Here is a 26,869-nt window from a genome sequence, read left to right on the forward strand (position 1 = left end):
AGGGCTAATCGTGACGTCTTCAGTCATCTGGGTGATTACGTGTAAAGTCTCCTGTATGAGCTGTAGCTCGCTGACTAGCACTGGCTAGCATCCCGTTGGAAACACAAAGTCTATAGGTCATATTACGGACTGCCACGGCTCCAGCTTTGCTTTCAGTGTTTGTAGAGAGCAAAAAGCATTTCACCCTCGAGAACCACACGAAGTGACTTTCAATCGAAGTGAAAATGGTAAGAGGAAGGCGACTTCAGTGTACGGGCAGTGTAACGTCAGCTAGCACCACCGGTGGTGATGTTAACTCTTATTGTTATGGTTAGAAGAGCTAGATGGCTAGCTGTCTGTCAGAATAGACTCTCATGTCGTACTTTGTTTTTCCCCTTAATTAATTCAACCCCAGGTTTGTCTTTGCTGCAGTTTGCGACTAAGCTCGTTCTTTAGCTGTTGGGTTGAGTAGGGTAGGATACTCTGGAGCCAGGCCAGGGGAACTGATTTAGTTAGGAACTGCCCAGAGTCAGGGACAGTTGTTGTGATGAGTAACTGTAAGGTTTTCAGAGCTGCAAGAAAAGCCACATCAATGACAAACGTTCAAAGGGCTGGTGCACTTGCAACAGGAACCACACAGAAACCTGTGGTCTCCTCGGAGTAACCAAAATGATTGGACTACTGTTGGAACCATGCTGGCTTCCCCGTGCCATGTCTGATGGACAAACGGTCTGTTTTACTGCCAGTAAAAGTTTGTCAAATAGCGCTGTTAGTGGGCTGTAGTGTAGCCAAATGAAACCGCCAGGAGATATGCGAGTCCAGCACGTCTACCACATGATGCCAAAAACTGTGGATCTTGTTCTGGACGCATTACAGCAATGTGACAGTTGTCAAGCTTGGGCTTCTGAAGAATGTATAGTCTCCATGTTAAACACACAGATAACACATTACATATCCTTCCCTGTTGTGATTTCCTAACATCTCATACCACAGTCACATGTTGTGCACTAAGCTTCTTCCTGGATATTTAATAACTTTATTTTCTCATTTTGTAGATGTAGCAGTATGGAAGTACTATCAGGAACCTCTTTCAGGTGTTACTGCATAAGGAAGTGGTGCTGTCTGAGGCGACACAGCAGGGAGCCTTAAACTCTGAGCACTGGGTGAAGAAACTGAACTGCACCCAAGAAGAGAAACTGAAAGAAGAATATGTTTGCTAAACTGAAAAAGAAGATTGCAGAGGAGGCCGCCACAGCACCTCGGAGTGGTGTTCGCATACCCCGTACCATCAGCAAGGAATCCATCACCTCAGTGGGAGCAGACTCCGGGGATGACTTTGTAAGTTCTTTAGAATTTTGACAGTTTGGTTACTAACATAGACCAAGTTTATTAATAGAAAAAAGGAGGAGTAGACTTCAGACTTGTCCTTGTTCTTTTTGCTTTAACATGACAGAAAACATTCATCTCTGGGTGGTCACTCAGTAACAGTTTGCAATATGTTTTCCTATATTACTTTAACATGTTCACAGGTCCTTGGAGTGCTGCTTTGCTTATTTTTTAGTTTCATATTGTATTTCACGTATTTATTGTTCCTGTTTTTGCATTCTGCAGTTGTGGATCTACTAGTGGGATTGCGTATGCGTGTAAATTGTCAGTGTCAAAGCTCATATATGAAGGCCTTACTGTGCTTCTCTGGCAGCTCCTGTTGATGCTAAACACTGTGGCCCTGGTAAATTAGTTATCCTCTGGCTGTCAGCAGAGCCATTCCTGGGTAGCAGCCCTTAGTTTTGATGGACATCGATCAATCAATCAATCAGACCTTTATTTGTCACATGCAAGTTGCCCTGCAGTGAAATGGGACATCACATGGGGAGACAGGTCGGGGATTGGTAGTATTACACTACAATGGGAAAGTCCAAGAGTGAAAAATATAGACCTCTACTCATGCTGGGCTCCTGGGAGGACAGCATGAGAACGGAAAACAAAAAAAACTCCTCTGCACAGAAAGCACATAGATGTCCACAGCACAACATTATGGAGCACGTGACAAGCAACTGGATTGGGTAGGGGGTGAGGAGTAAGCAAACACAGCAGCCATCCTGCCCTGCAGCTATTTTTCCAGCGCTGGGCCCAAACCCGCCGTGTGTGTGTGTGTGTGTGTGTGTGTGTGTGTGTGTGTGTGTGTGTGTGTGTGTGTGTGTGTGTGTGTGTGTCCAGAGTTCAGCTGAGACCGTGTCCTTCGCCCTGCCAGGCTAAGTAAACAGTCTTCCAGCATGCCTATAGTAAAGGTGATGGTAGAGTGGAGATTGGCTCTTTTGTACTGATTGTGTGTCTTCATGATCATATTTGAGTCCAGTCTTAAGATCAACACATTTATTGCAATGCTGTGTATATTATGTTATTGTACTTGACTGTTTTCCTTATTTAAGAACAATTTTCCAATTGCTTCCATTATAGTTTGTTAATCAGATCCATCTCAGTGTTAGTAGCTCTAATAAGTAGCTCTCGAGAGAGGAAGCCAGACTCCTGAGGCTCCGTTACAGCTGACTAAATAATTTAGTGAAGTTGCTTAGTCGTGTTACAGCCGGCTGATATGTTACTTTGTGTTTTTGATTTGTAGTATAACAAACATAGTAGCATAGCTGCACACCCTGGCCAGCTTGTCTGCACAACTCTTACTGCTGGCACATGTATTTTTCTGTCATCCAATTTATTTTGTTGGAGCTTTCTTGCAGCTGACGAGCATTTGTCATGTGACCCAGCAGAACATCTTTCCATGATTTAAAACACTGGTTCTCAGATGGCATGCTGAGTCAAGTCCAGCCACCGCCATATTTTATGACAATACATCATTACTACAATCTACAACTACACAAAAGGTAGGATAAACTGTGCTGTCGGGAGTTGGCTAATGCTATCTTGGTGCCACAGGCTAAAGAGGGACTTGGAAACCAATCAGACCTTCTGTTAGAAATCTAGCCTACTTTGAAAGGCACTGGGCCCGACCTATAGACGTCAAGACTCGAGGAGTCTGCGATGGTCTGACCATTGTGGCAAAGTCTATGTTAATAAAACACTGAATTGATGGCAAAACAGTAAAATAAAACTAGAAACACAATAGGGCTGCCACGATTTGTCGACTAGTCACGATTACGTCGACTATCAAAATCGTCGACGACTGATTTAATAGTCGACGCGTCGTTTGAAGCTTTGTAAGATCACAAAAGACGCAGGAATAAGTGGCAGGATTTAAGAGTGTAATAACGGACTGAAACAGAAGATGGCAGCATTGCATGTACAAGGATGTCAGCTACCGTTAAACCCCGAAGAAGAAGAAGAAGCAGCTGTGTCCCAGAATTCATAGCGCGGCCCAGCGCAGTTTCCAACAATGGCAGCAGCTAGTTAGTTTTAATGTTACTCTTATTATTCTTTCTGGGTCACAAAATAAACGTTTAACATATTTTCAGGCGAGAATGTAGCTGTGTAAACCTCAAATATCTGCTCAGTTTATCAGGACACCGCATATTTTCAAAAGCGCTCCGACGTTTTCGGAGACATCTGTTACCCACTAGCTCGTTAGCGAGCCGGGGGCTAGGCTCACTAGAGCCGTGAGAACACCGGACTCCCCGCAAATCGTTTTCAAACCCACCGCCGTCTGTCACTACTCAGGTTAAACATGATATATGAGTCACTTAGATAACTTAAAATGTTATTGTTTGGCTTTTTTTTTTTAGTATTTTATTTGTTCCTGAGTAAAACGGTTTGTCTGAGATTAAAGTTATAGTTTTTACTAGAGATGGACCGATCCGATATTATGTATCGGTATCGGTCCGATACTGACCTAAATTACTGGATCGGATATCGGAGAAAAATAAAAAATGTAATCCGATCCATTAAATATCACGAAAGCACCTCACAAAACTTGCAACACGCCGTAACTCACCTCAGAACATTAGCACGTCTGAGCAGTATGCATCACGTGATAGAGCGGCTATGGCATGCGGGACCTGTTGGTGCTCTGGATAGCATTTGGAGCTTCGCTAGCAACCCGGCATTTCATCTCCGACAAAGTTATCCCCGAGAGAAGTAAAGCAAGTGTGTAAGTCCATCTCTGAATGTTTGTAAAGCATTCCTGCGTTAAGCTTAACAAACGATATATGGAGCGACTGCCTCTTCTTGCTGCTACTTCAATCGTGAAACTGCTTAACGATCAGCTGATCAGCTTTTCTGTCGTGAGTCCGTGTCTCTAGTTTGCTTTTGGCCCACTTTGCGCCAGAAAGAGGAAACCAGCGGCTGAACAACAGAAGCACGTTTAAGCTTGATCAGCTGTTGTTAGAATTTATTTAATATTACTTTCTACTCCAGGATCTTTTTCTACAGCTGACGGCTGGTAACTGTGCAGGGGCGGATCTAGCAAAGTTTAGCCAGGGGGGCCGATAGGGCATTAACAGGGAAAAGGGGGCACAAAGACATACTTTTCTTTCTTATTCTCATTTAAAATGTCAAGCTTTTAATAAATAATTATCTGACACCCAAAGTTTTAATTTGATGCAAAATGAATAGAAGTCCATTACTGTATATAGTAACTATTAAGTCTAAGATACCCTAGTAAGCTATAGTACTTTTTCCTTAGGGAAGGTACCATCTGTGCAGTCTGCAATTTTGTTGAAGAAAGATGTTGAATCTATTTAATATTTCTTGAAAAATAATTGATTTCTGTGCATTTTTTTTCACACTGCATCAAATTAAGGTTGATTACGTCGATTAAGCATCATGAGGTGGAGCGTGAGGGGTGGTTCCCTATTTTTTATTTATTTATTTTTGTTGTTGCTGGGAGTTGGAACCCTATTAGTTAGGTTGCTTAATATTTACGCTAAGTACTCTTTAAAATATCAGAATAGGGAGGATGGTGTAGGTTTAAGTTTATTAGATTGATCAATATTGCTGAACTATGAAATATTTTTTTTGTATACAGGTATAACAGAATAGCTTTAGTGTAGTTGTTGTTTTAAACTTGAGTATGAACTTATACAAAATGCAGCAAGATATTTAAAAAAACAGTTTTGTTGATTAAAAAACACTATATTGGATTCATATCGGTATCGGCAGATATCCAAATTTATGATATCGGTATCGGTATCGGACATAAAAAAGTGGTATCGTGCCATCTCTAGTTTTTACACAGCTGAATAAATGTCAAGCAGACAGCTGATTATCAGAAGTGTGAGATGCTCAGAATTTACTCCAGTGTCCTGTTATATTTTAGATAGCAAGGAGTTTATTAAACTTCACCGAAACAATCTGCAAATTTCATTAAAATTGAATAAACTATCATCTTGTCTTTATTTTTAGTTAGCACAGACCTTAAACACTTAAAGCTGTAAGCTAATGATAGTTATATGAGCAGATGCTGCTGGTGCAATAAGCTGTAGTTTTACGTCTAATGGATGATGATCTGATTAGTCGACTAATCGCAAAAATAATCGGTGACTAGTCGACTATCAAAATGATCGTTTGTGGCAGCCCTAAAACAATAACGGCAACACTCTCCAATAACAGTGTAGATGTCCTGGTACACTGAGATGCTAGAAAGGCTGTCAGTGTTGTCTTTGTTTGAAAATACAGTTACAAGAAGAATTGATGACATGTCAGATAGCATAGAGGCCTTTTCGTGCGGACATGGATGCAGGTGTGCTTTGGTATATTTTGGACAAAATCTCAAATGACTGCATCATCCCTGCAGTAGAGCTCCAGAGGCTTGGAGAGTTTATGTCAGGACACACTCCAGAGCATATGCAGAGCTTTGCAGACCGTCATCTACATGTTGTAGCTGTTAACTGACACCAGCGGGCCGTGTCAAAAATATGTGGACTGTCCTGCACGCTAATCTTGTTTGTTTGTCTTCTTTGTAGTGATGTAAAAACAGAGTATGAAACCATTAAAGTCGTGCCATGCTTCTCAGGGTGTTTGTCACCTTTGGTGCTTTATCCTGTTTCTCTCCCTCATGGTGAGCCCACGTTTCAGCCAGTTAGCATTTGTTCAGTACCTGTTGTAGTCAGATACTACACACAGACTTCCAGTGTGATGGCACCGGCTTTGCTGCTGCTTCAAAGTACATGTCCTCTTCCACTTGCCTGTGGTGTATCATGTAATGTTTCTAGATATAACTACTATGTAGTTATATCTGTTTTAAGCCTCGAGTTTCAAATCCTGCATAGTGCTTACATTCTATTAAGTTAGACAACTGACCATGTTTTAAACTTAATGAAGACTAAGCAGTCCATATCTGTCCCACTGTGAGATTTGTGTTGAAGGTCATGGAAACTCGCTGCTCTTTGTTAAAACTTCTATCAGGATTGTTGGTGTTACTTTTAACTTTGGATACTGATGCTAACAATCTGGTTTGTTCTCGCCTCTATCATTTAAGAAATATTACCAAGTTATGCTTGGCAATATTGGTGTCACACTCTGACCTTGTCATTCATGCTTTTACTTTATTTTGTCCAGATAATTATTAGTTAGCTGTCTCAGCAAAACCTCCTGGGAACCTCTTTTACTGGATGTTCAGAGCGTTACTGTGAGACTTCTGACAAAGTTGTCCAATTCCACTGCTGGTTTACTTATACTGGTTCCCTGTTAACTTTAAGATTCTGGTTTTGACTTCTAGAGCTCTGCATGGACACACCAGTGTGCATAAGAAAACCCTCACATCCATACGTCTCCGGCAGGTCACTGAGGTCATGTGATCAGAACCAGTTGACCGTCCATCACACTAGGCTGGGACCTAAAGGAGACGGAGCTTTTGCAACAGGGTCCAGGCCTCTGCACACTCTCCCTCTGAGCCTGGCATCTGTAGACTCGCTGATCACATTAAAGGAACAGCTAAAACTCATCTTTTTAAACTTGTATTTGTGTAACTTTTTGTTTTTATGTTCTAACATTATTTTGTTGTGAAGCACCTGATGAATGGACCAATGGATTGACCAGTTCCACTTCTATAAACGTCTGTATGTCTGATTTTTTATTTTTATTTTTATTTTTTATTTATTTTCAGGCATCTGATGGCAGCAGCTCCAGGGATGACCTTCCTGCCCAGCTCCTCAGAAGAAATGATCAGATCCGGAGGCTGGAGGCCAAGCTGTCAGGTATGATGTACAACAGTAGTGTAAGCAGCTGAAGTGAAGCAGATTTTAGGAGCAATCTGAGTTCAATTTAAATGCAAGTGCACCCTGTCTTAACTGATAATAATTATAATAATCTGAGAACATCTAAAGGATTTTAGTTTTATCTCACACAAGTTAAAGATGCATATGTTAAATATAGAATTATAATGAGTAGAGGTAATTTGAGGATTAGCTGCATGAGACTGAGGCCTTTCAGCCAGGAGAAACCATGGAAACCAACAAGAAAATCATATATACAAACATGCATTTAGACTTTTTATGGTCTTGGTAATAGAGTGTGAATGCTTCATGTTTATGAGCCCCACAGCACGACTGTTACTGCACAGTGTCAAAGCTGGGCAGCATGAATACTGGAGTTATTGTGAGCGTGTAAAGTATATGGCTAAGGCAAAAGTCTGTGCTTAATCCCATTTCAATCAAATGGCAAACAGGTTTGAGTAGCAGGTGGGCGGGGCTGAAACAGATTTTTCAAAGCTGTTTGGCTCTCAGGGATTACGTGCACATGCATTGACCTTAATATGTGACACATATGACAGAAGATGAGGAAGAGCCTAATAGGCCAGTTTAAAGCAGGGCAGCTGATTTCTCTGCTCTCCATGCTGCAGTGCACAGACTGATGGCCATGAAGTGATTGTGTTAATGTCTCAGTGTGAATATTATTTTTAGTATTTAACTGTGTGTGGCTTGTTTTTCTGTTGTAAATAAATATTGAACTACTTTTTTTTCTGTGAAGGTTCTCAGTCATCCAGGTCATCGTAGTCAAAGGAGCTTGCAAAGAAAAGCGTCTGGACTTCTTTAAGTTGCTTGAAGACGTTTCACCTCTCATCCGAGAAGCTTCTTCAGTTCTAAGGTCAAATGGTGGAGAGTCCCAGATATAAACCTAGTGGGAGTTTCCCCCCACAGAGGGACAAAAGGACCCCCTGATGATCCTCTAATCACATGAGCCAAGGTGGGAAACTGGGCGTGGGTCCCAATCAGCCAGAGTTTCGGGTGTGTTCATTATGAAACCTGGCCCCACCTTATCATGTGATGTCCTGAGGTCAGATGGCCCAGGATGTGAGTGGGCATTAAGGCGTCTGGGAAGGGAACTCAAAACTGGATTATAGATGGCAGAGAGTTGGTGTCGTAAACCCCGCCTCTGTTCAAAGATGGTCGCCCACAGTGGACATAGATGCTTCTTTCACTCCTCTTTCAAACCATCTGTCCTCTCTGTCCAAAATGTGAACATTGGCATCCTCGAACGAGTGACCTTTGACCTTTAGATGCAGATGGACTGCTGAGTCTTGTCCTGTGGAGGTGGCTCTTCTGTGTTGTGCCATGCGCTTGTGAAGTGGCTGTTTGGTCTCTCCAATGTAGAGGTCTGAGCATTCCTCGCTGCACTGTACAGCATACACCACATTGTTAAGTCTGTGTTTTGGAGTTTTGTCTTTCGGGTGAACCAGTTTCTGTCTGAGTGTGTTGCTGGGTCTGAAATGCACCGGGATGTCATGCTTGGAGAAAACTCTCCTGAGTTTTTCTGATACACCGGCTACATAGGGGATGACAATGTTGTTGCGTCTGTCCTTCTTATCCTCCCTCGCTGGTGTCTGGTCTTCTTTTCTGTGCCTCTTTGCTGACTTTAAGAACGCCCATTTAGGATAGCCGCAGGTTTTGAGTGCTTCCTTTACATGTGTGTGTTCCTTCTTTTTCCTTCAGGCTTAGAGGGAACATGTTCTGCCCGGTGGTGTAGGGTCCTGATTACTCCAAGTTTGTGTTCCAAAGGGTGATGGGAGTCAAAGAGGAGGTACTGATCCGTGTGTGTGGGCTTCCGGTAAACTTCGATGTTGAGGTTGCCGTTCTCTTCAATGTGCACAGCACAGTCCAGGAAAGGCAGACAGTTGTCCTTTGTGTCTTCCCTGGTGAACTTGATGTTTTTATCCCCAGCGTTAATGTGCGCAGTGAAGGATTCCACTTCTTGTGTCTTGATTTTGACCCAGATGTCGTCTACATACAGTGGGGCAAAAAAGTATTTAGTCAGCCACCAATTGTGCAAGTTCCCCCACCTAAAATGATGACAGAGGTCAGTAATTTGCACCAGAGGTACACTTCAACTGTGAGAGACAGAATGTGGAAAAAAAAAAATCCATGAATCCACATGGTAGGATTTGTAAAGAATTTATTGGTAAATCAGGGTGGAAAATAAGTATTTGGTCAATAACAAAAATACAACTCAATACTTTGTAACATAACCTTTGTTGGCAATAACAGAGGTCAAACGATTACTATAGGTCTTTACCAGGTTTGCACACACAGTAGCTGGTATTTTGGCCCATTCCTCCATGCAGATCTTCTCGAGAGCAGTGATGTTTTGGGGCTGTCGCCGAGCAACACGGACTTTCAACTCCCGCCACAGATTTTCTATGGGGTTGAGGTCTGGAGACTGGCTAGGCCACTCCAGGACTTTCAAATGCTTCTTACGGAGCCACTCCTTTGTTGCCCGGGCGGTGTGTTTTGGATCATTGTCATGTTGGAAGACCCAGCCTCGTTTCATCTTCAAAGTTCTCACTGATGGAAGGAGGTTTTGGCTCAAAATCTCACGATACATGGCCCCATTCATTCTGTCCTTAACACGGATCAGTCGTCCTGTCCCCTTGGCAGAAAAACAGCCCCATAGCATGATGTTTCCACCCCCATGCTTCACAGTAAGTATGGTGTTCTTGGGATGCAACTCAGTATTCTTCTTCCTCCAAACACGACGAGTTGAGTTTATACCAAAAAGTTCTACTTTGGTTTCATCTGACCACATGACATTCTCCCAATCCTCTGCTGTATCATCCATGTGCTCTCTGGCAAACTTCAGACGGGCCTGGACATGCACTGGCTTCAGCAGCGGAACACGTCTGGCACTGCGGGATTTGATTCCCTGCCGTTGTAGTGTGTTACTGATGGTGACCTTTGTTACTTTGGTCCCAGCTCTCTGCAGGTCATTCACCAGGTCCCCCCGTGTGGTTCTGGGATCTTTGCTCACCGTTCTCATGATCATTTTGACCCCACGGGATGAGATCTTGCGTGGAGCCCCAGATCGAGGGAGATTATCAGTGGTCTTGTATGTCTTCCATTTTCTGATGATTGCTCCCACAGTTGATTTTTTCACACGCTTGCCTATTGTAGATTCACTCTTCCCAGTCTGGTGCAGGTCTACAATACTTTTCCTGGTGTCCTTCGAAAGCTCTTTGGTCTTGGCCATGGCGGAGTTTGGAGTCTGACTGTTTGAGGCTGTGGACAGGTGTCTTTTATACAGATGATGAGTTCAAACAGGTGCCATTCATACAGGTAACGAGTGGGGGACAGAAAAGCTTCTTACAGAAGACGTTACAGGTCTGTGAGAGCCAGAGATTTTCCTTGTTTGAGGTGACCAAATACTTATTTTCCACCCTAATTTACGAATAAATTCTTTACAAATCCTACCATGTGGATTCATGGATTTTTTTTTTCACATTCTGTCTCTCACAGTTGAAGTGTACCTCTGGTGCAAATTACTGACCTCTGTCATCATTTTAGGTGGGGGAACTTGCACAATTGGTGGCTGACTAAATACTTTTTTGCCCCACTGTATCTGTACCAGTGGCTGGGTACTCTTCCTTTGAAAGAGCCAAGAGCCTTCCTTTCCACTTCCTCCATGTAAAGGTTGGCTACAATAGTTGACACGGGGGAGCCCATGGCACAGCCATGTTTTTGTCTGTAGAAGCCTTCGTTGTATTTGAAGTATGTGGTGGTGAGGCAGAGGTCTAACAGTGTGCAGGTCTGATTGGGTGTGAAGTTGGTCCTGTCCTCCAAGGAGCTGTCTTCTTGTAGTCATTTTCTGACAGTCTCCACGGCCTCCGTGGTGGGTATGCAGGTGAAGAGAGAGACTACATCAAAGGACACCATGGTTTCATCTGGATCCAGGGTAAGTTTCTGGACCTTGTCGGTGGAGTTCTTGATGTGGTGTGGGGTGTTCCCCACGAGAGGAGCAAGGATGGTAGCAAGGTGTTTAGCAATGTTATAAGTGGCTGAGTTTATGCTACTGACTATGGGTCTGAGTGGGACAGCTTCCTTGTGGATCTTAGGAAGTCCATAGATGCAGGGTATGGCATCCCCTGGGTAAAGGCGGTGATATGTAAGGCGGTCAATGATTTTGTCCTTTTCAAAGTCTTGAAGGCAAGCTATAACTTTCTTTTTGTAGCTGCTTGTGGGGTTTCGCTTCAAATCTTCGTAGGTATTGTTGTCACTGAGGAGAGTAGTGATCTTTGTGTGGTAATCTGTAGTGTTTAGGACCACGGTGCATCTTCCCTTATCAGCTGGTAAAACAGTGATGTTGTGGTCTTTGCTCAGGGAAGCGACGGCCTTCTTGTATTGTGAGGTTGGACGGAGGGACTTTGGCACTGGAGAGGGTGGCATCATGATTTGCTCTGCTTCTGTGATAATTTATTAATCCGTATGGCGGTTTCTGTGGCTGTGATGAGGTCCACTATGGGCAACTGTTGTGGAGAAATGGCAAAATTGAGTCCTTTGGCTAATACTCTCTTTTCAGGTTCAGTGAGAATCCTGTCTGAAAAGTTCTTTACCCATTTCTCCTGACTGGCATCAGGTGTGTTTTCTTCTCTGAGTTGTGTAGGTTCAGACTGAGGAGTGTGTGTTTTTGAAAGCACGGTGTGGAATTTCCTGCGTTGTCTTTCTTTTCCTTTAGAGTGTTGGGCCCGCTGAGCCTTGTCCACAAACTTGTAAACCTCTTCTAAGATTGGAGAGGGTAGAAGGGTTTCCAGTTCCTGCAGGGTCTGGCTGTTCTTGCTCTGGAGGGCATCTATAGTGAAATGGACCTGTCTTATCCTTTCACTTAGAAGCTGATTTTGTGCTCTGTGTAGAATCAAGTCTGCTCTGTATCCCCTGACAGTGGATCCAAGGCGCAGGCTCTTAGGAACAACTCTGCTTTGTCTGCATCTTAGGTTGAAACGGAGATGGTTCCTATAATCCGCTAGTTTCCTTGATTCCCTTTCATACTCCCGCACCAGTTGAAGGGTGTCCCTCCCAAAATGTACGGCCTTAACGCCCACTCACATCCTGGGCCATCTGACCTCAGGAAATCGCATGATAAGGTGGGGCCAGGTTTCACAATGAGCTCACCTGAAACTCTGGCTGATTGGGACCCACGCCCAGTTTCACACCTTGGCTCATGTGATTAGAGGATCATCAGGGGTCCTTTTGTCCCTCTGTGGGGGGAAACTCCCACTAGGTTTATATCTGAGACTCTCCACCATTTGACCTTAGAACTGAAGAAGCTTCTCGGATGAGAGGTGAAACGTCTTCAAGCAACCTAAAGAAGTCCAGACGCTTTTCTTTGCAAGCTCCTTTGACTACTTCTTTTTTTCTTCTCAGAATAATGGCACATTTTTCCTTTAGTAGCTTTAATGACTTTCAATCCCTAGAAAAAGGTTAAAGGTGGCAGATTCTCACGCAGCCTTTAAACCATTATGGTTTTCTCAGATAAGCAAATCATCAGTATTTTTACCTTCCATTATTTCTCAACCATGTTCTCCCTTTTGTTTTCCCCCACTCCTTCTGTTCACCTTCTCTCCTGCTTCTCTCTTAACTGTCATCTGCCTCTTTCTCCTTGTTTGTGTGTGTATTGTTGGTACCCCACCCCATCACCCTACTTCCCAACACTAGACTACGCTGAGCAGCTGCGAATTATGCAGAAGACCAAGGAGAAGCTTGAAATTGCATTAGAAAGGCATCAGGATTGTACGTACCTCTACTCTCCTCCCAATTAGCTTCCTTTCTGTTTCCTGTCTGTCAGCTGTACTAAACATTACCTGACACATTATCGCTCACAGAGATGGTTCAGGGTTCCAGATGCTAATATCTTCAGAGGGTTGCTGTGGAAGTGCTTTTTCTTTTCTTTTAATCCAAAGTAGGATTGGGCTTTTTTTCAAACCACTGGTATGCAGTGTTCAGAGCACTGATTCCAGAGCCATGCTTTGTCTGTCACTTTGCTCTCAGTTTGTTCGCTTTTGCTAAGTGGTTTCTCAAACCATTCTCATTCTGGTCTATTAAACCTGGTACAGCCACCTATATATTTATATACTCATTTGTTGGGCTGTGTCTCTCACATTGTTTTAAGTTACTGTATTCACTGTGATGAACTAAATATCAAAACCCTACCACAATGCACGGTTTGAACAACAAGACCAACTTGCTTGTGACTCATTAAGTGTAGCAATAGAATTTTTCCACTTTGTTTAGAGAGGAAGATTTGGGAACCTGGTCTGTGTGTAGCTGCTGCGTGTGGCAGATGCTGATGCAAACAAAGTTTTTATACCTGCTGTAATACAAGCAAAGCTAAATATATTGGAGTATGCAAATGTTATATGTTCACACTAAAAGCCTCGAGCATTAAACACACTGGCTGAACCTCCTTTTTTAAGTTTAGTAACAGGTGATTTGCAAAATCTTTAAATGTTAAACTTGACTTTTTGGCCATCTGTTTTAGCAAACTGACTCAGTTAATCTGAAACACTTCAGTTTGTCCCGTCTCTACCTTTGAATACACTCCAACCTCAGCATCTTGGATTGCAGCTGCTGATTTTATTCCTTGTTCTGCTCTGCAGCCTTCATGAGGGTCGTGCAGATTCAGGTAAAGCGACCCTCGTGCTCACAGCAGAGCTCAAGACTAGAACAGAATCCACTGACCCCAGCTGCTATCAAGGGTGGTAGAGTTGGAGAATCCTCTGACATGATATTGAGGACAACCACAACAGCAACATGGCCACCAACCAGTTGGTAGGAAAACACGAGATGCAAAGCAATGGAGCTGGCTTGCAGCAACTAACCATTCAAATTAAAAGCAAAGTGAATGGATAAAATAAAATACATTTAATATATACTACTATAATATTGACTAATTTGCCTAAACGTTAGGTAAACATCTTTTTTGAAAACAAGGATATCTGTCCCTCACAAAAATAATGGACTAGTTCAGGGAGATAAGTGATGTAAACCTTCTGACAGTAGCACCAGGGGTCGTGTGGCAAATGAGGAACTGGTTAGATGAGAGCTTATTGGAACATCCAGTCAACAACATCCTTAATGAGTGAATCTTGGAAGAGTTAAACATTTCATCTTTAGCACTGAAACTATCAGCTATTCTCTCAAAGTTCTCCCTGAAACCTCTCGATTTAAAGCCCCACTGCGGCCTCTCTGCCGTCCCTCCCTGCTTGCTGCATAGTTTTCCTTCATAGTAAGATGGACTTGCTGCTCTAAGATTATTTGTCTTGTGTTGTAGTAATGTGAGTTGAACTCTGCAGTTTCTGGGGGTTCTAAGCTTTTAGTCTAGACGACGTCATTTCTTCAGGGTGGCTTTGTTGTGTTAGGATCTTTACTACCTTTCTGTTTCTTCCACGTGTCGCACGTTGCTCGTCTCTGCCCGTTTTTGCTTCTGGGATGAAAACACTTGTTAAACTGACTCCAACTTTTCACAGCTACTAACGGCGCCGCTCTCTGTGCTGTTTAACATTTCTGTTCTGCTTGGTACATACAAACCTTTCTGTGTCCTGTCTGTCTCTTTCTCCCTCTCTCACTGCTCAGCATCCATAAAGAAACTTCAGGAACAGAATGACTCTCATCAGGTCAGCAGAGCCAAAATGGCAGAGGGGATGGCTTTAGCGCTGGAGAAAAAAGATCAGGTAAAGATGCGTTCTGTCTCACTTATTATAGAGGTCTGATTTGTTCTGAACACTTTCTATCCTCCTCCTGCAGGAGTGGATGGAGAAAATGGCCAATTCAGACAAAGTAAGTTACATTTCTTTTAAAACATGTAGAACAAATATAATTCTTTAATTTGAAGATTGCAAAATCACCCCACAAAAATATAAAAGATGGACGTGGTCTGTAGGTTTAAAGGTTGGACCCAGTGCAGGATTACCTTAGCCTGCATTCTTTCTCGTGGCTTGACGGCGGTAACGTCTTCGCTCTAGTAGAGGGAAAAAGTCCAGTTGTAAAGCTCTATGGCAAACTGGACCTTGGCTTCTTGTCCGTTTGACCTCAGTAAACACTTCTCTGGTGGGTTTATGGGAGCAGTTGTTTCAGGTCAAGAATGATAAAGCCCAGCAGTTTGTTTGGGGGGGAGGAGCTGATATTTCTGTGCTGTTCACTGATTGGAATGAACGTTAAACTGGTCACAAAATAAGAAGAGTGAAAAATACATTACACCAGCAGTTGGGCAAATTATCATTCTTTAACACTCAGTTTCAGTCATTACATTCCTACTAGAATACCATTACTTTGTAATATGCTGAGTTATTGCTAACAATGTGCAGCGTTTGGTGTATATCCCATCACAAAGAAGATAAAGGAGAAATTTTCCTTGTGGGGGGAAAAGAAGCTGCATAGTAATACTAGAGACTCTTACAACTGGTTCTTTCATGGTATTTGTCTTGTGTTTCACTGTGGGGGACGCCGGCTGCGTGACCTCAACAAAATCTCAAATACCGTCATACCGGCTCCTTTACACTTGCTCAGTGACACTCGTGTCAGGAGTGGCCAGAGCAGTGTTATATAATAGTGTCATAGCCTCAGATGTTATTCAAACACCTCTTGGTGACTAGTATACTATTGGGCTAAAGACTCTGCCACTGCTTCTTTGTTCCCAGTATTTCAGTTGTAAATTGGCTCACCAGAGGTAGCAGTGCTGTCCTGTAGCTGATGCTAAGGTGCCACTGGCATTTCTATCAGGAAGAAATACATCTTTAAAAAAAAAGTACAATTACTTTTTACTCCAAGTTAACTGAAAAACACTAATATTCTTCTCAGTGCTTTAACCTGGTGGTTTAACTGTTTGTAACACTCAGCCTAAACGCTAATCATGGCTATAGCTTCTGTGTGCTAGAGCGTGGTCTTACAGGACTCTGTATGAGCATAACGTATTTGAATCATAGGCCATCCCATTTCAGTGCTTCATGGCCGTGATCCCATCATTTCTTCAGGTAGAAGAGAGTAAGGCATTCTACACCTTCCAGGTGTATTCGGCCACTATTACAGCCTGCCATGTTGGTTTTATGTTGCATACCTTGTGTCCAGTCCATGCATTGTAGGTTTACCTGGACAGGACTCGGGGTTTTAGACGAGGACCAGTTACCTGTGTCCTGGACTAAACCACACGAGGCCTGTGTCTAAACATCGTCTTTCCCTTGGATAGCAGGAGCAGCTGCTTTTACTAGCAGGTGTCTGGCAGCCTCATGGTTTCTCTTAAAGGGAGTTTCTGAGAGGTTTCTGCATAACTGTCTTACCCCACACATTTGCTAGGTTTTACCAGTTGGGTGTGTCTACAGCATCTACAGAGCAGGTGAAAGTCCCTCTAATGTTTGAATTACTGCAGCAGGAAATCTGCATTGTGACTTATGATGTAACCAGAAGTCACTCGTAACCCTACACCATATCCTCACATGTAACCTAAGAAATGAAACCACGACTGGATGGCTTGGAAGGTTACTACGCAGTGCAGGCTTCCTGCAGGAGCTTGTTGTGACTCTGTCTGCCAGTTATCGAGGTGGGCCCTGTCCTGACAGGAGTGTAGCCAGCCAGGGGGGGCGGTAGTGTATTGGTATTTGAGCTCTTGGTGAGGCCATCAGTGAACCGGGGTCATATCCATAATCTTAAGATTCTGTACACCTGCATGAATCCAATAAATGGTGCATGAGAGAAACGATATTTACCTCAAAGGTGTGTTTGTTTAGGAGAAGGCTGCCCTGTCAGCTCGGCTAGAGGAGATGATGGAACAAAGCTTAGCACTCTTTCAAAAAAGGGACGACCTGGATGAACTGGAGGGCTTTCAGCAGCAGGAGCTCGCTAAAGTTAAACACATGGTGCGTACATGTGGTGTGCCAGCTTCTTCCTGACATTTTGCGATTAAGGAAAAATGGCAGTCAGTTATGTAGTCGTACACTGATTGTACCTTAGTGCAGGACTGGCGAGTCTGTACATTGGTTTGAAAACACTTTACGATGTGGTATGATGGTTGGATTCTGTTTATCAGTTGCTGAGGAAGGAAGAACTGCTGAGCCAGCAAGAGCGGGAACTTCAGCATAAGGAGGCTGATATTCAGTCGGCAAAGCGAGGGCTGGCCGAGGCTCGGGGGAAGCTCCAGACTCTGGAACGGCAGCACGAGGAGAGCTGCAGACTCAACTCTGAGCTGGAGATAGAGCGGTATGGAAAATGCAACATTCGGTTTTTGTGGAGGGAGTCAGCATTTTCAACATTTAGTTGCTTGTTCTAGAAGTGAGCTTGGATTTGTTGTGGGACTGTGATTTATTTTGTGACATGACGCTGTAATTCAAAGAGCATTTATTGGCTCCATGTAGAGAAGAGCTGCTGCTGCTCAGAGAGGAGGCTGACAAGAAGGTCGGTGAGCTAGAGGGACGATGCCAGGAGCTGCAGTCAGTCATCCAGCAGGTCTCTGAAGACTTCCAGAAGGTCAGCACTGAGCACACTACCACTACCATCCTCTCCAAAACTGCTTATTCACTTGTTGTTGGTTGCCTTTGTTTTTCAGTCACAGAGTATGGTTTCCACGTTGGAGAAGTCCCTCCATGAATTACAGACAGAACATGATGCTCTGAAGCTGCAGCAGCAAAAGGTCAGAACGTGAGGGCAGTAAAGCTGTAACGCCCTGCAGCTAAACATCGACAGTCTGTGTCTAACTGGGCTTAAATAATGTGTTATTATTTTTCGAACCCTCTGCATTTTGGCTCATAGCTCATACTCGTTTTTTACGTCATCATTTTACAGTGGAAAAGCAAAAACAGGACTAGTTTTTATTTGCTAAAAATAATATAAACCTGGACTATCCATCTAAATAAACAGCAGCACAGCTGTTAGTGCGTCACTCCGCCAATCGGACATTTACAGTGAAGAAACCAGAAAAACCTTTTCTTCACTAAGAGTTTCAGCACAGTTTGTCAAAAGGTGCCAACGTCCATCTATGAGAGCGACCGGACTTCTTCAAGTTCCCTGAAGACGTTTCACCGCTCGTCTGAGAAGCTTCTGTAGTATCTATGAGATGCACAGTCTTCTGGTGCGATGAAAGAGTTTCAACCAGTATGTGTGGCATAAAGTAAACGCTCAGCACAACCTAGTAGTGGCAACATGATGCTGCGGGGTTGTGTACATGTGACACAAACTGGGACACCAGTTGGAGCGGAGGGAAACATGGATGCAACAACATCCTGCAGGAAAAGCTCTGCTCAGTGTTTAAGGCAATGACCTGAAGCACAATCAACTGCGTGACTCAGGGAAAATTCTGGAGCGGCTCAGTTGGAGTCCAAGAAGACTTCAGGCTATTCGTTCCTGCAAAAAATGCTTCGACAAACTTTTTTATTTTGAACTAAATTCACAAAACACCCAAAAACCTGTTATTGTTCCACGTTTACGTTGTTGTTGACGTGTAAACAAATTGAATCTTCTTTTATAATGGGTCACATTAGTTTGTTCCACTTGTTTCAGTCTTTTAAACCAAATGTTCTTTACCTGTCGTTGGCTTGTTGCTCCATCATCAGGCGGCTGTGACGGTGGAGGACAAGGAGCGTTTGTTGGTGGAGCTTCAGAAGAAGGTAACATCGTTGGAGAGACGACTGCAGGGGAACCTGAGCCAGGATGAGCACCTACAGGAGCTGCTGCAGGAGGTTAAGAACAAGTCTTGGGTCTACTTTATGACAGTAGCGCATGGCTGGCAGTTGACATGCTCACTGAGGTGTTGTTGTGTTTCATGGGCCCACAGATGTCTTTATAGTCAGGCTTCCTAATGAGAAAAAGAAATTAGAAGCACAAATATAAGTTTATTCATTTTTTTGTTGTCTTTCCAGAAGTCTAGTCTGGAGCAAAGTCTGGACGGGACGAGAGCAGAGCTGCTGGCTGTCCGAACAGACCACGCTGATGCCGTCAGCTCTCTGGAGGCTCAGGTAAAACAGCACATTCATACGCGATGGAGAACATTGTATGGGGCCAAATACACATACCCTGTGTAAATCAATGTAATGTAATAGTCTGATGTAGTCAGCAGTGTGTCACTTTAGAGGGGACATAAGATCGAAGTGGGCCTAACAGTGTAAGCTGTGTTTTTTAAAATGTTCAACTTCTTACTTTAGTTATGAAGTTGTTGTTTTCATTTCTGTTGCTTTCTGTGGCATTTTCCTCTTTTTAAAACAGCTGCATGTTTATTTACTCCTGTTTTCTGGTTTTCATTCCTCGCGTTACTTTGAACAAAAGAAGATATAAAAAAAAACTTAAGCGTTGTGTTTCTTGTGGCCTTAGGTGTCGAGGATGAGTGTCACCATTACTGAGCTGCAGACTCTTCTGCGACACAAAGACGACTCGTCCAGGGCCTACAGAGAGAGGACAGACACACAAGTAAGCGATGAGACAACAAACACCCGGCTCCGAGGAATAATACGTGATAAAAGGATTCTAACCTGAGATTGCAAAGTGAAATCGAAAAGACTTTACATGGTGACATTTGGTATGCTGAAGCCTCGATGAGTATTCATTCATATCATATTGATTGAATTGTGGTTTTCAGATTGCTCAGCTGGAGCAGCAGGTTGTAGAGAGCAGTGAGAGGCTGAGCAGTGCACAGCAGCAGATCGCAGAGAAGCAGCAGAACATGGAGAAACTGGTGAGTGCCATTCCAAGCACAGTTTGAGCCTTTAGAAAGGAGCCTGATATTATTTATTGAAGGCTACAGAGTGCTCTTTCAAAGTCTGATCATGTTTGTGCTCAGTTTTTTGTTTCTTGGAGGGAAAACATGGACTTTCAGCATGATTGCAGTGAAGGTAAAGAGTGCATGTCCAAACATACTTTTGTCCGTGTGCTCAGGAGGGAGAGCGGAGTGCAGAGAAGGCCTTTCTGGACCAGCAGCTGTCTTTGTTAGAGCAGCAGAGTCGGGAGAAGATGAGCCGACTGGAGGACTGTGTCGCCTCTTTACAGAAGGACAAACAGACACTACAGACCCGGCTGGTATGTTTCCTCCTGGCATTTGTTTTTATTCTGTTTGATAAACCAGTGTCTGATCTGTACCTGCAGACCCCAGACTGAACATGATGTTTTTCATATGGAATTTCCAAAAGAGGGATTAATCTGTAATGAGGTTTCCAGCCGGCAGTCCAATAACTGACGACGTGGGATATACTCACTCAGGCGCAGACTTTGGATGGGCGGAGCAACGATAATCATTTGATTTGAGCGTTTAGAATTTATACGTTTTGTCTGGAGGGAATATTTTATTTTATTCTTTGTTTTAGTGTTGCTATAGCTACTTTCTGGATGAATCATTTATTGAGATGAAAGACTTGATTTTGAACTTACTTTTTGACGTTTTTAGAGTGGAGAAAAGAAGCCCGTTTCTCTTTGTTTCCCTTCCCACCATTTTGAAATGCATCGCTGCGTTTGGGCGCACTCTGAGGAGGGTGCAGTTGAAACAGCTGTTTTTCTGTTGACTGCCTCTCTTAGATTCAACCAACATTATTAGCAAACTTATTCATGGGCAAATAAATAAATCACTCTCGTAAAAACGATATATTCGTCCAACCGCCAACCTTAATCAGTGCTTGTTCTGATGTGCACATGTGGCAGGCTGATCTGGACAAGCAGATGAATGAGGTGGACTCTGTTCTGAAGCAGCGGACAGAAGAATTGGAGCAGTGCAGGGTAAGAACCACAACACACTGCTGGGTTGTTTTATTCAAGAATATGAACATGTATTTGATTTAAACAGGGATAATTGGGGTGGTGGGGGAAATGAAAACTACTGGGACAAAGAGAAGCTGAACAACCACAGAAACGGTCCAGTCCAGAAAATGGAGCACAAGAGAAACAATCAGAAAATTCCAACACAGTAAAAAGTTGTTTTACAACAAACAGCTTATTTCTGTTGGTTCGAAACCTCCATATTCTTCATGATGGAGCCGTTCACATTATTTGTCATCTCCGCTGAATAAATGTGAGGGTTTTTTTACCCCTCAGCAGTAAGAGGCCGCCGTGCAGGCTCACAGGCTGCTGGCTGGTTTGGACACCTGAGCCTGTCGATCTACCAAAACTCTGAGCCTAGTCTGAATGTTCATCTGCTCACCCTGTTGCTGTTGTCGCTGTTACTCCGTGTATTACTCACTAATATTACCAGTGTTCACATTCTTCGGCACATTTGCCTCGTTAGTGCGTCTTGAGTCATAAGTTGTAATCATTTGTTTAATGGCGCAGGTTTTTCACTCCGTCAGACGAAAAATACAACTTTAAAGTTTATTTTATTGAATGATTTTTGAAGTGAGCAGAGGTTATTTGTAGCCCACATTTTTGGTCTGTCTGTGTTTCCCAGGTGGAGCTAAACAGCCGACAGACGCTGAGCACAGAAATCGCCAAAGCTCTGGAAGAAACCAGACGACAGAAGGAGGGCCTGCAAACACAGGTCAGTGGATAAACTCAAACACAAACCTCTGCTGAAATAATGTAGTAACTCTGTGTGCACATCACCTCACTGTTTGTGTGCGTGTTGTGCTTGATGTCAGGTTGCAGAGCTGAGTGCGGCTCTACAGAGCTCACAGCAGGAAGTGACCGCTGTCACTGAGAAGCTAGCACTCAGAGAGGAGGACATCAGATCCCTGCAGAACGGTACACGCGTGTGCACTAAAGATCTTTAAAGAGATGGCGCTTAATAAAGAGCTTTAGAACAATAAGAGTTTAAAGCTCTTTATGTCTCCAAAATATTGTGTTTGCGTTGCAGAGGTGCAGGGGCGACAGGCATCCCTGGTGGAGGTGCAGGAGGAGGCTGAGCGGCTGAGAGCCCAGCTGGAGCAGGTGGAGCTGGACAAAGACTCCCAGGTCACCAGCCTGAAGGAGGAGCTGCTCACACAGACTCAGCAGCTGGACAGCTGCCAGGCTCGGGTCAGCACCTGCACACGCTCAGACATCTTTGAACATACTTGTGCTGTATTTTATAATGTGATCGGTGTGCAGGTGACTTCCAGGCATTCACACTCATGAACTATTTTATCTTGATGGGGTTTCTTGTTAAACTGAGACGGACTGAGTACTTTAATCAGACTGAATTAACAGTCCATGCTTGTTGTGAACTGTCTAGATCTCCTACCTGGAAGTGGAGGTGGAAACCCTGACCGAGCAGCTCCACAGTCATAGTGTAGTCTGTGAGGAGGATCAGAACGGCAGCGTGACCGTGGATGACCTGGATCACATCCAGAAAGTCAACAGAGAGCTGGAGCAAGAGCTCAGTGACAAGAACAGGGTCAGAGGCTTTTTGGCAATTCACATTTGGTCCTCTAGCTATGAATGAAAAAAACTACATGCATGAAGGCAGGTAAACTCACCCCACACATAAAACTCTCTGATGATGTTTGCAGACCATAAAGCAGCTGCAGCAGAGACTGGCAGAACTGAAGAGGACTTTGCAGAAAGAACTGGTAAGACAATGAATGTTCAGTGCTGATCTTTCCTATTGTCATAAGATTGCCATTAATGTAAAGTCAGTTGTAGCCATAAAAAGTATGAAATATGTCTGGTGCTGAATGCCCAGAAGACAGTGGAGATTATTGTGGACTTCAGGAAGCACACAGCTCCACTCCCCCCCATCATCCTGACTGACACCCCCATCACCTCTGTGGACTCATTCCGCTTCCTGGGTACCACCATCACCCAGGACCTGAAGTGGGAGCCCACCATCACCTCCGTCATCAAGAAAGCCCAGCAGAGGATGTACTTCCTGAGGCAGCTGAAGAAATTCAACCTGCCAACACGGACGATGATGCAGTTCTACACCGCAATCATCGAGTCCATCCTCACCTCCTCCATCACCGTGTGGTACGCTGGAGCCACTATCAGGGACAAACAGAGACTGCAGCGTGTTGTGCGCTCTGCTGAGAAGGTGATTGGCTGCAGACTCCCATCTCTGCAGGACCTGTACACCTCCAGGACACTGGGGCGTGCAGCCCGGATCTCAGCTGACCCTTCTCACCCTGGACACAGTCTGTTTGACCTGCTCCCCTCAGGCAGGAGGCTCCGGTCCATTCGCACCAGAACCTCTCGCCATAAGAACAGTTTCTTCCCCTCTGCTGTTGGACACATGAACAATAACCGTATGACTGTTCCCACCACTAACACATGACCCTACGCTGTGTTCACTGCATCATTCCATGTTTGGCACTGATCACCACCTGCACTCATGTATATATCATGTATATATCTATCTACTTAGCACTTTTAATTCTTATTCTCATTTTTATTTTCATGTCTATTTAAGCTTAATTTATAACAGTATGTTTGCACTGAAGCACCGCAGCAATTTCCTAATGTTGTAAACCTGCTCAACATTTGGCAATAAAACCCTTTCTGATTCTGATTCTGAAGTGAAGTGTGGCATTAAAGCTTACTGTCCCACAGCAGCAGATCAGAATGAATTATAACATTTTATACATTTTCCAAATCACTGGAGTAAAACACGTACGGTCATGTGGCATTGCTTCATTCAGATAGAGCACACAGGCTGTGCACACAGGTCGTAGCCCAGCAGAGGATCGTGAAACATTCTGTAAACAAACGACGTCCAGATGATTTTTAATACAGAACTCTGAACATAACCTGCTCCAGCCTGTTTTAGGTTTCAGAGTAAAGAATGACTTCTCCAGAGCGCGTTAGCTTCACAGAACAAGTTATTACGGCAAATTAGAAAGGCGTGAACCCTGAAGGTGCTTGGATAAGCCAGAATCCTGTGTCATACAGGCCTCAGGTTCCAAAGAAACACAAACCTGTACTGTTGCTGTAACCTAAAACAATCAAGTTCTTTCTTAATCGTCAGATTTGTTATTGATTGGATTCTGCCTGCTTATCGGGTGTAAATGCAGAATGATTTGATTCTTTGAGTGCTTTTCTCTCTTCGTGCTCTGTAGAAATTAAAACCTGAGTCAGAAGCTGAAGGGAGGGAGAAGCTACCTGAAAGCAGAGCAGAAAAACCGGAGAGGGTTTGTCCTGACCCTGCACCTGCATCCACCCCGAGTCCCCCAACCTCCAACACCACAGTGACCAACACCTCGGACCTCAATGACTCAAGAGAAATTAATTTTGAGTATCTCAAGCACGTCGTCCTCAAGTTCATGTCATCCAGAGAGGCAGAGGTAACGTGTGACTCTGCAAGAGTCTGGTTTGTGTTGACTGCATGTCAGAGCCCAGCTGTGCTCCACACTCAGACTGAAGGTGCGCTGCTTGTTTTGCTCTGACAGGCATACCAGCTGATAAGAGCTGTATCTGTGCTGCTGAACTTCACTCGAGAAGAAGAGGACATGCTGAAGCAAACTCTGGAGTACAAGGTGGGCGGATTCTTTGCAAAAAGACATCTGTACAAATCTCTGTGGGAAAACCTTTCCGGACTCAGTCACTGGACTGAGGGACTGGAGACATGGCAGCTACCTCCATGTCCTCTATACAGTCTGTGGTAGTCACTGTGCTTTGCCTTTATAGAGCAGACCAACCTCCCGACACAGCCAAATGTCATCACGTGTATTATCATGTCTTCACCTTTGCTGCCTTATACTCGGTCTGTGCTAATGATTACTGTCCCGTTTGTGTTGTAGATGTCCTGGTTTGGATCGAAGCCTTCTCCAAAGGGAATCGTCCGCCCTTCTATCTCAGGATCAGCTCATTGGAGCTGATTTTACAGCAGAAAGAGCTGAAGTGATGGAGAGACTGAGAAAAAGACAGAGCACCTCCTTCCTGTCTAGCTCCCATCACTGAGCAGGACTCCAGCCTCCCAGTTTTTCCCTGGCTCTGTGGGAGGTACTGATGTGAGGACAGAGGAGGGGCTGCGCATCATCATTTAGGGACGAAGGCTTACTCATAATCAGTGGTGATTTTTAAAATGACGTTTTTGATTTTTCTTCAATCATATGACACTAATCTGATGGTTTTTTGTCAGCAAAAAGTGAGTTACTATGTGAGACATCACACAGGAGTAACGCTCTGTTGTTTTTGGGGTTAACTTGTTGTTTATCACTTCATTTTAAATCAGAGGGCTTATTTAATGAAAACGGGTCACTTTACTGACCCGTACAGTTGGCTTTAGTATCAATGAGTCTATTTAATGGTATATAAATGGTTCACACTGGTGTCAGAGGACCAGCTGTTCTCACATTGAAGAATGCTGCATTGGAAACTGAAAGTCTTCTGTGGGTCACACAAACCTTTGATTACATCTTTAATCAACACAGTGTCTTTCGCCCCCGAGCAGAGCAAACCTGGGACCAGGTGTTTGGGTTCAATGGATTCATTTTGCTTCTCCTGCTGTTGATCCTCCATTAATAGTTTTTCTTCCATTTCTCTGCCACTGATGAGGTTTTCGGTCAACTGAGTCACCCAGAGACCGAGAGGAATAAAACACAACCAGTTCAAAAATTGGTCAATATAGAAATCTCTCTAATTAATCAATACTTTTATTTTATTTATTTTTAATTTGATTTTAATAATTTGTTGTACATTTTAATGACAAACTTTAAAGGTGAATTAAATGACCTGTGGTCCACCTGCAGTACCTGCTTTGCTGTCTAGGCTGCAACTAACCACACTCTGGGACGCAACAATCAAAGAAATCAAGGCTGTGATTAATGTCCAATATGATCATCATAATCCAACATTTTCCTAATAGATGGCAATGCTGACCTTGCTCCAGCTTCCATGCATGTTGAACTGTAGTTGCTCTCTGTACTGTGGTGGATTAAAGATGTAAGATCACCCGTGTAATACCAATATGTGCCACAGTGTGGTGCAGTCACATTCTGATTCGCAGAGGCAGCCCGGGAAAGAAGACTGATGTGAAAGCTGTTTGATACTCTGAGTCTGATCTCCACGCGCTGTTTTTCTTTTTCTCTCTCCTTTAACACCAGTGTGAAAAATATAGGCTGTATATAAATTCAACTGAAATAATACAACTGTGGTCAAAGTTTTCATACATTCATCGTGTACATGAATGTGAAGTAATTTATGGTTTGTATTTCTTTGAACTAGTTTTTTTCCCAGGGTTGAATCATTGTAAACATTGAAACATCGTACATGTTGACAAGGATACAGTCAGGCTCACGCTCACACACACACACACACACACACACACACACACACTCCCACCCTCCCTCCCTCCCTCTTGGTGATTGTTATTGACTAAAATTGTTAGTTTCTCTCTGTCAGCATAAAGTTTTTGTTTGACAGCACTCACTGCATCATCCATTACTAAGAACAGTGGGAAGTCCAAGGACCTCAGTGAAGGTCGCAGAAGGAGAACTGTGAATTTACACAAGTTGTGAATGTCCATTGGACCCATTCCTAAACAACTACACTTTTCAAGATCATCAGTTCAACTATTGTACATAAGTACAAGTTATTCCAGTGTCTCACCACCTCACCAGTGTCTGGAAGAAGAGTCGAGCTGTCATTCTGAAATGAGACACTGGTTAGGATGTTCAGGAGCAACCCAGAAACCACCAAGGGTCAGGTCTGCTATGAACTGCTAACAGCTGCTACTAACAGCATCCACAATGAAGTGAGTTTTACATCAACATGGACTGAGAGAGTGCTGACCGAGAAACAAGGCCCCGCTCCGAAATAGACGTCTGCAAACTTGACATGAAGCCAACTGCCCTTTGGAGACAATT

At 43.7% G+C, this 26,869-nt stretch overlaps 1 protein-coding gene across 3 annotated transcripts; it reads left to right on the plus strand.

The window, feature by feature from the left end:
• golga1 (golgin A1) lies at positions 1–25,299 on the plus strand. Of its 3 annotated transcripts, XM_004558604.4 has the most exons (24): positions 1–227; positions 1,035–1,317; positions 7,034–7,124; positions 12,849–12,923; positions 14,766–14,863; positions 14,937–14,969; positions 16,913–17,041; positions 17,212–17,381; positions 17,537–17,648; positions 17,728–17,811; positions 18,731–18,856; positions 19,037–19,132; positions 19,485–19,580; positions 19,750–19,845; positions 20,046–20,186; positions 20,802–20,876; positions 21,541–21,630; positions 21,731–21,833; positions 21,946–22,106; positions 22,303–22,464; positions 22,580–22,639; positions 24,122–24,346; positions 24,452–24,538; positions 24,803–25,299. In XM_004558604.4, exons 2-24 carry the CDS (start codon positions 1,189–1,191, stop codon positions 24,878–24,880), a joined length of 2,517 nt encoding a protein of 838 aa, XP_004558661.2. In that variant the 5' UTR covers positions 1–227; positions 1,035–1,188; the 3' UTR covers positions 24,881–25,299. The 3 variants fall into 3 exon arrangements, with proteins under 3 accessions (XP_004558661.2, XP_012776603.2, XP_004558662.2); XM_012921149.4 differs by lacking the exon at positions 16,913–17,041; XM_004558605.3 differs by lacking the exon at positions 12,849–12,923.
• Positions 25,300–26,869: the final 1,570 nt, after the last annotated feature.

The sequence above is a fragment of the Maylandia zebra genome, linkage group LG12 (assembly GCF_041146795.1).
Source record: "Maylandia zebra isolate NMK-2024a linkage group LG12, Mzebra_GT3a, whole genome shotgun sequence".
NCBI lineage: Eukaryota > Metazoa > Chordata > Actinopteri > Cichliformes > Cichlidae > Maylandia > Maylandia zebra.

Coding starts and splice junctions, on each gene's coding strand:
- golga1 (XM_004558604.4), top strand. CDS start 1,189: ATGTTTGCTAAACTGAAAAAGAAGATTGCAGAGGAGGCCGCCACAGCA. Junction 12,924..14,765: donor ATTAGAAAGGCATCAGGATT/GTACGTACCTCT, acceptor CTCACTGCTCAG/CATCCATAAAGAAACTTCAG. Junction 17,812..18,730: donor TGAAGCTGCAGCAGCAAAAG/GTCAGAACGTGA, acceptor CTCCATCATCAG/GCGGCTGTGACGGTGGAGGA.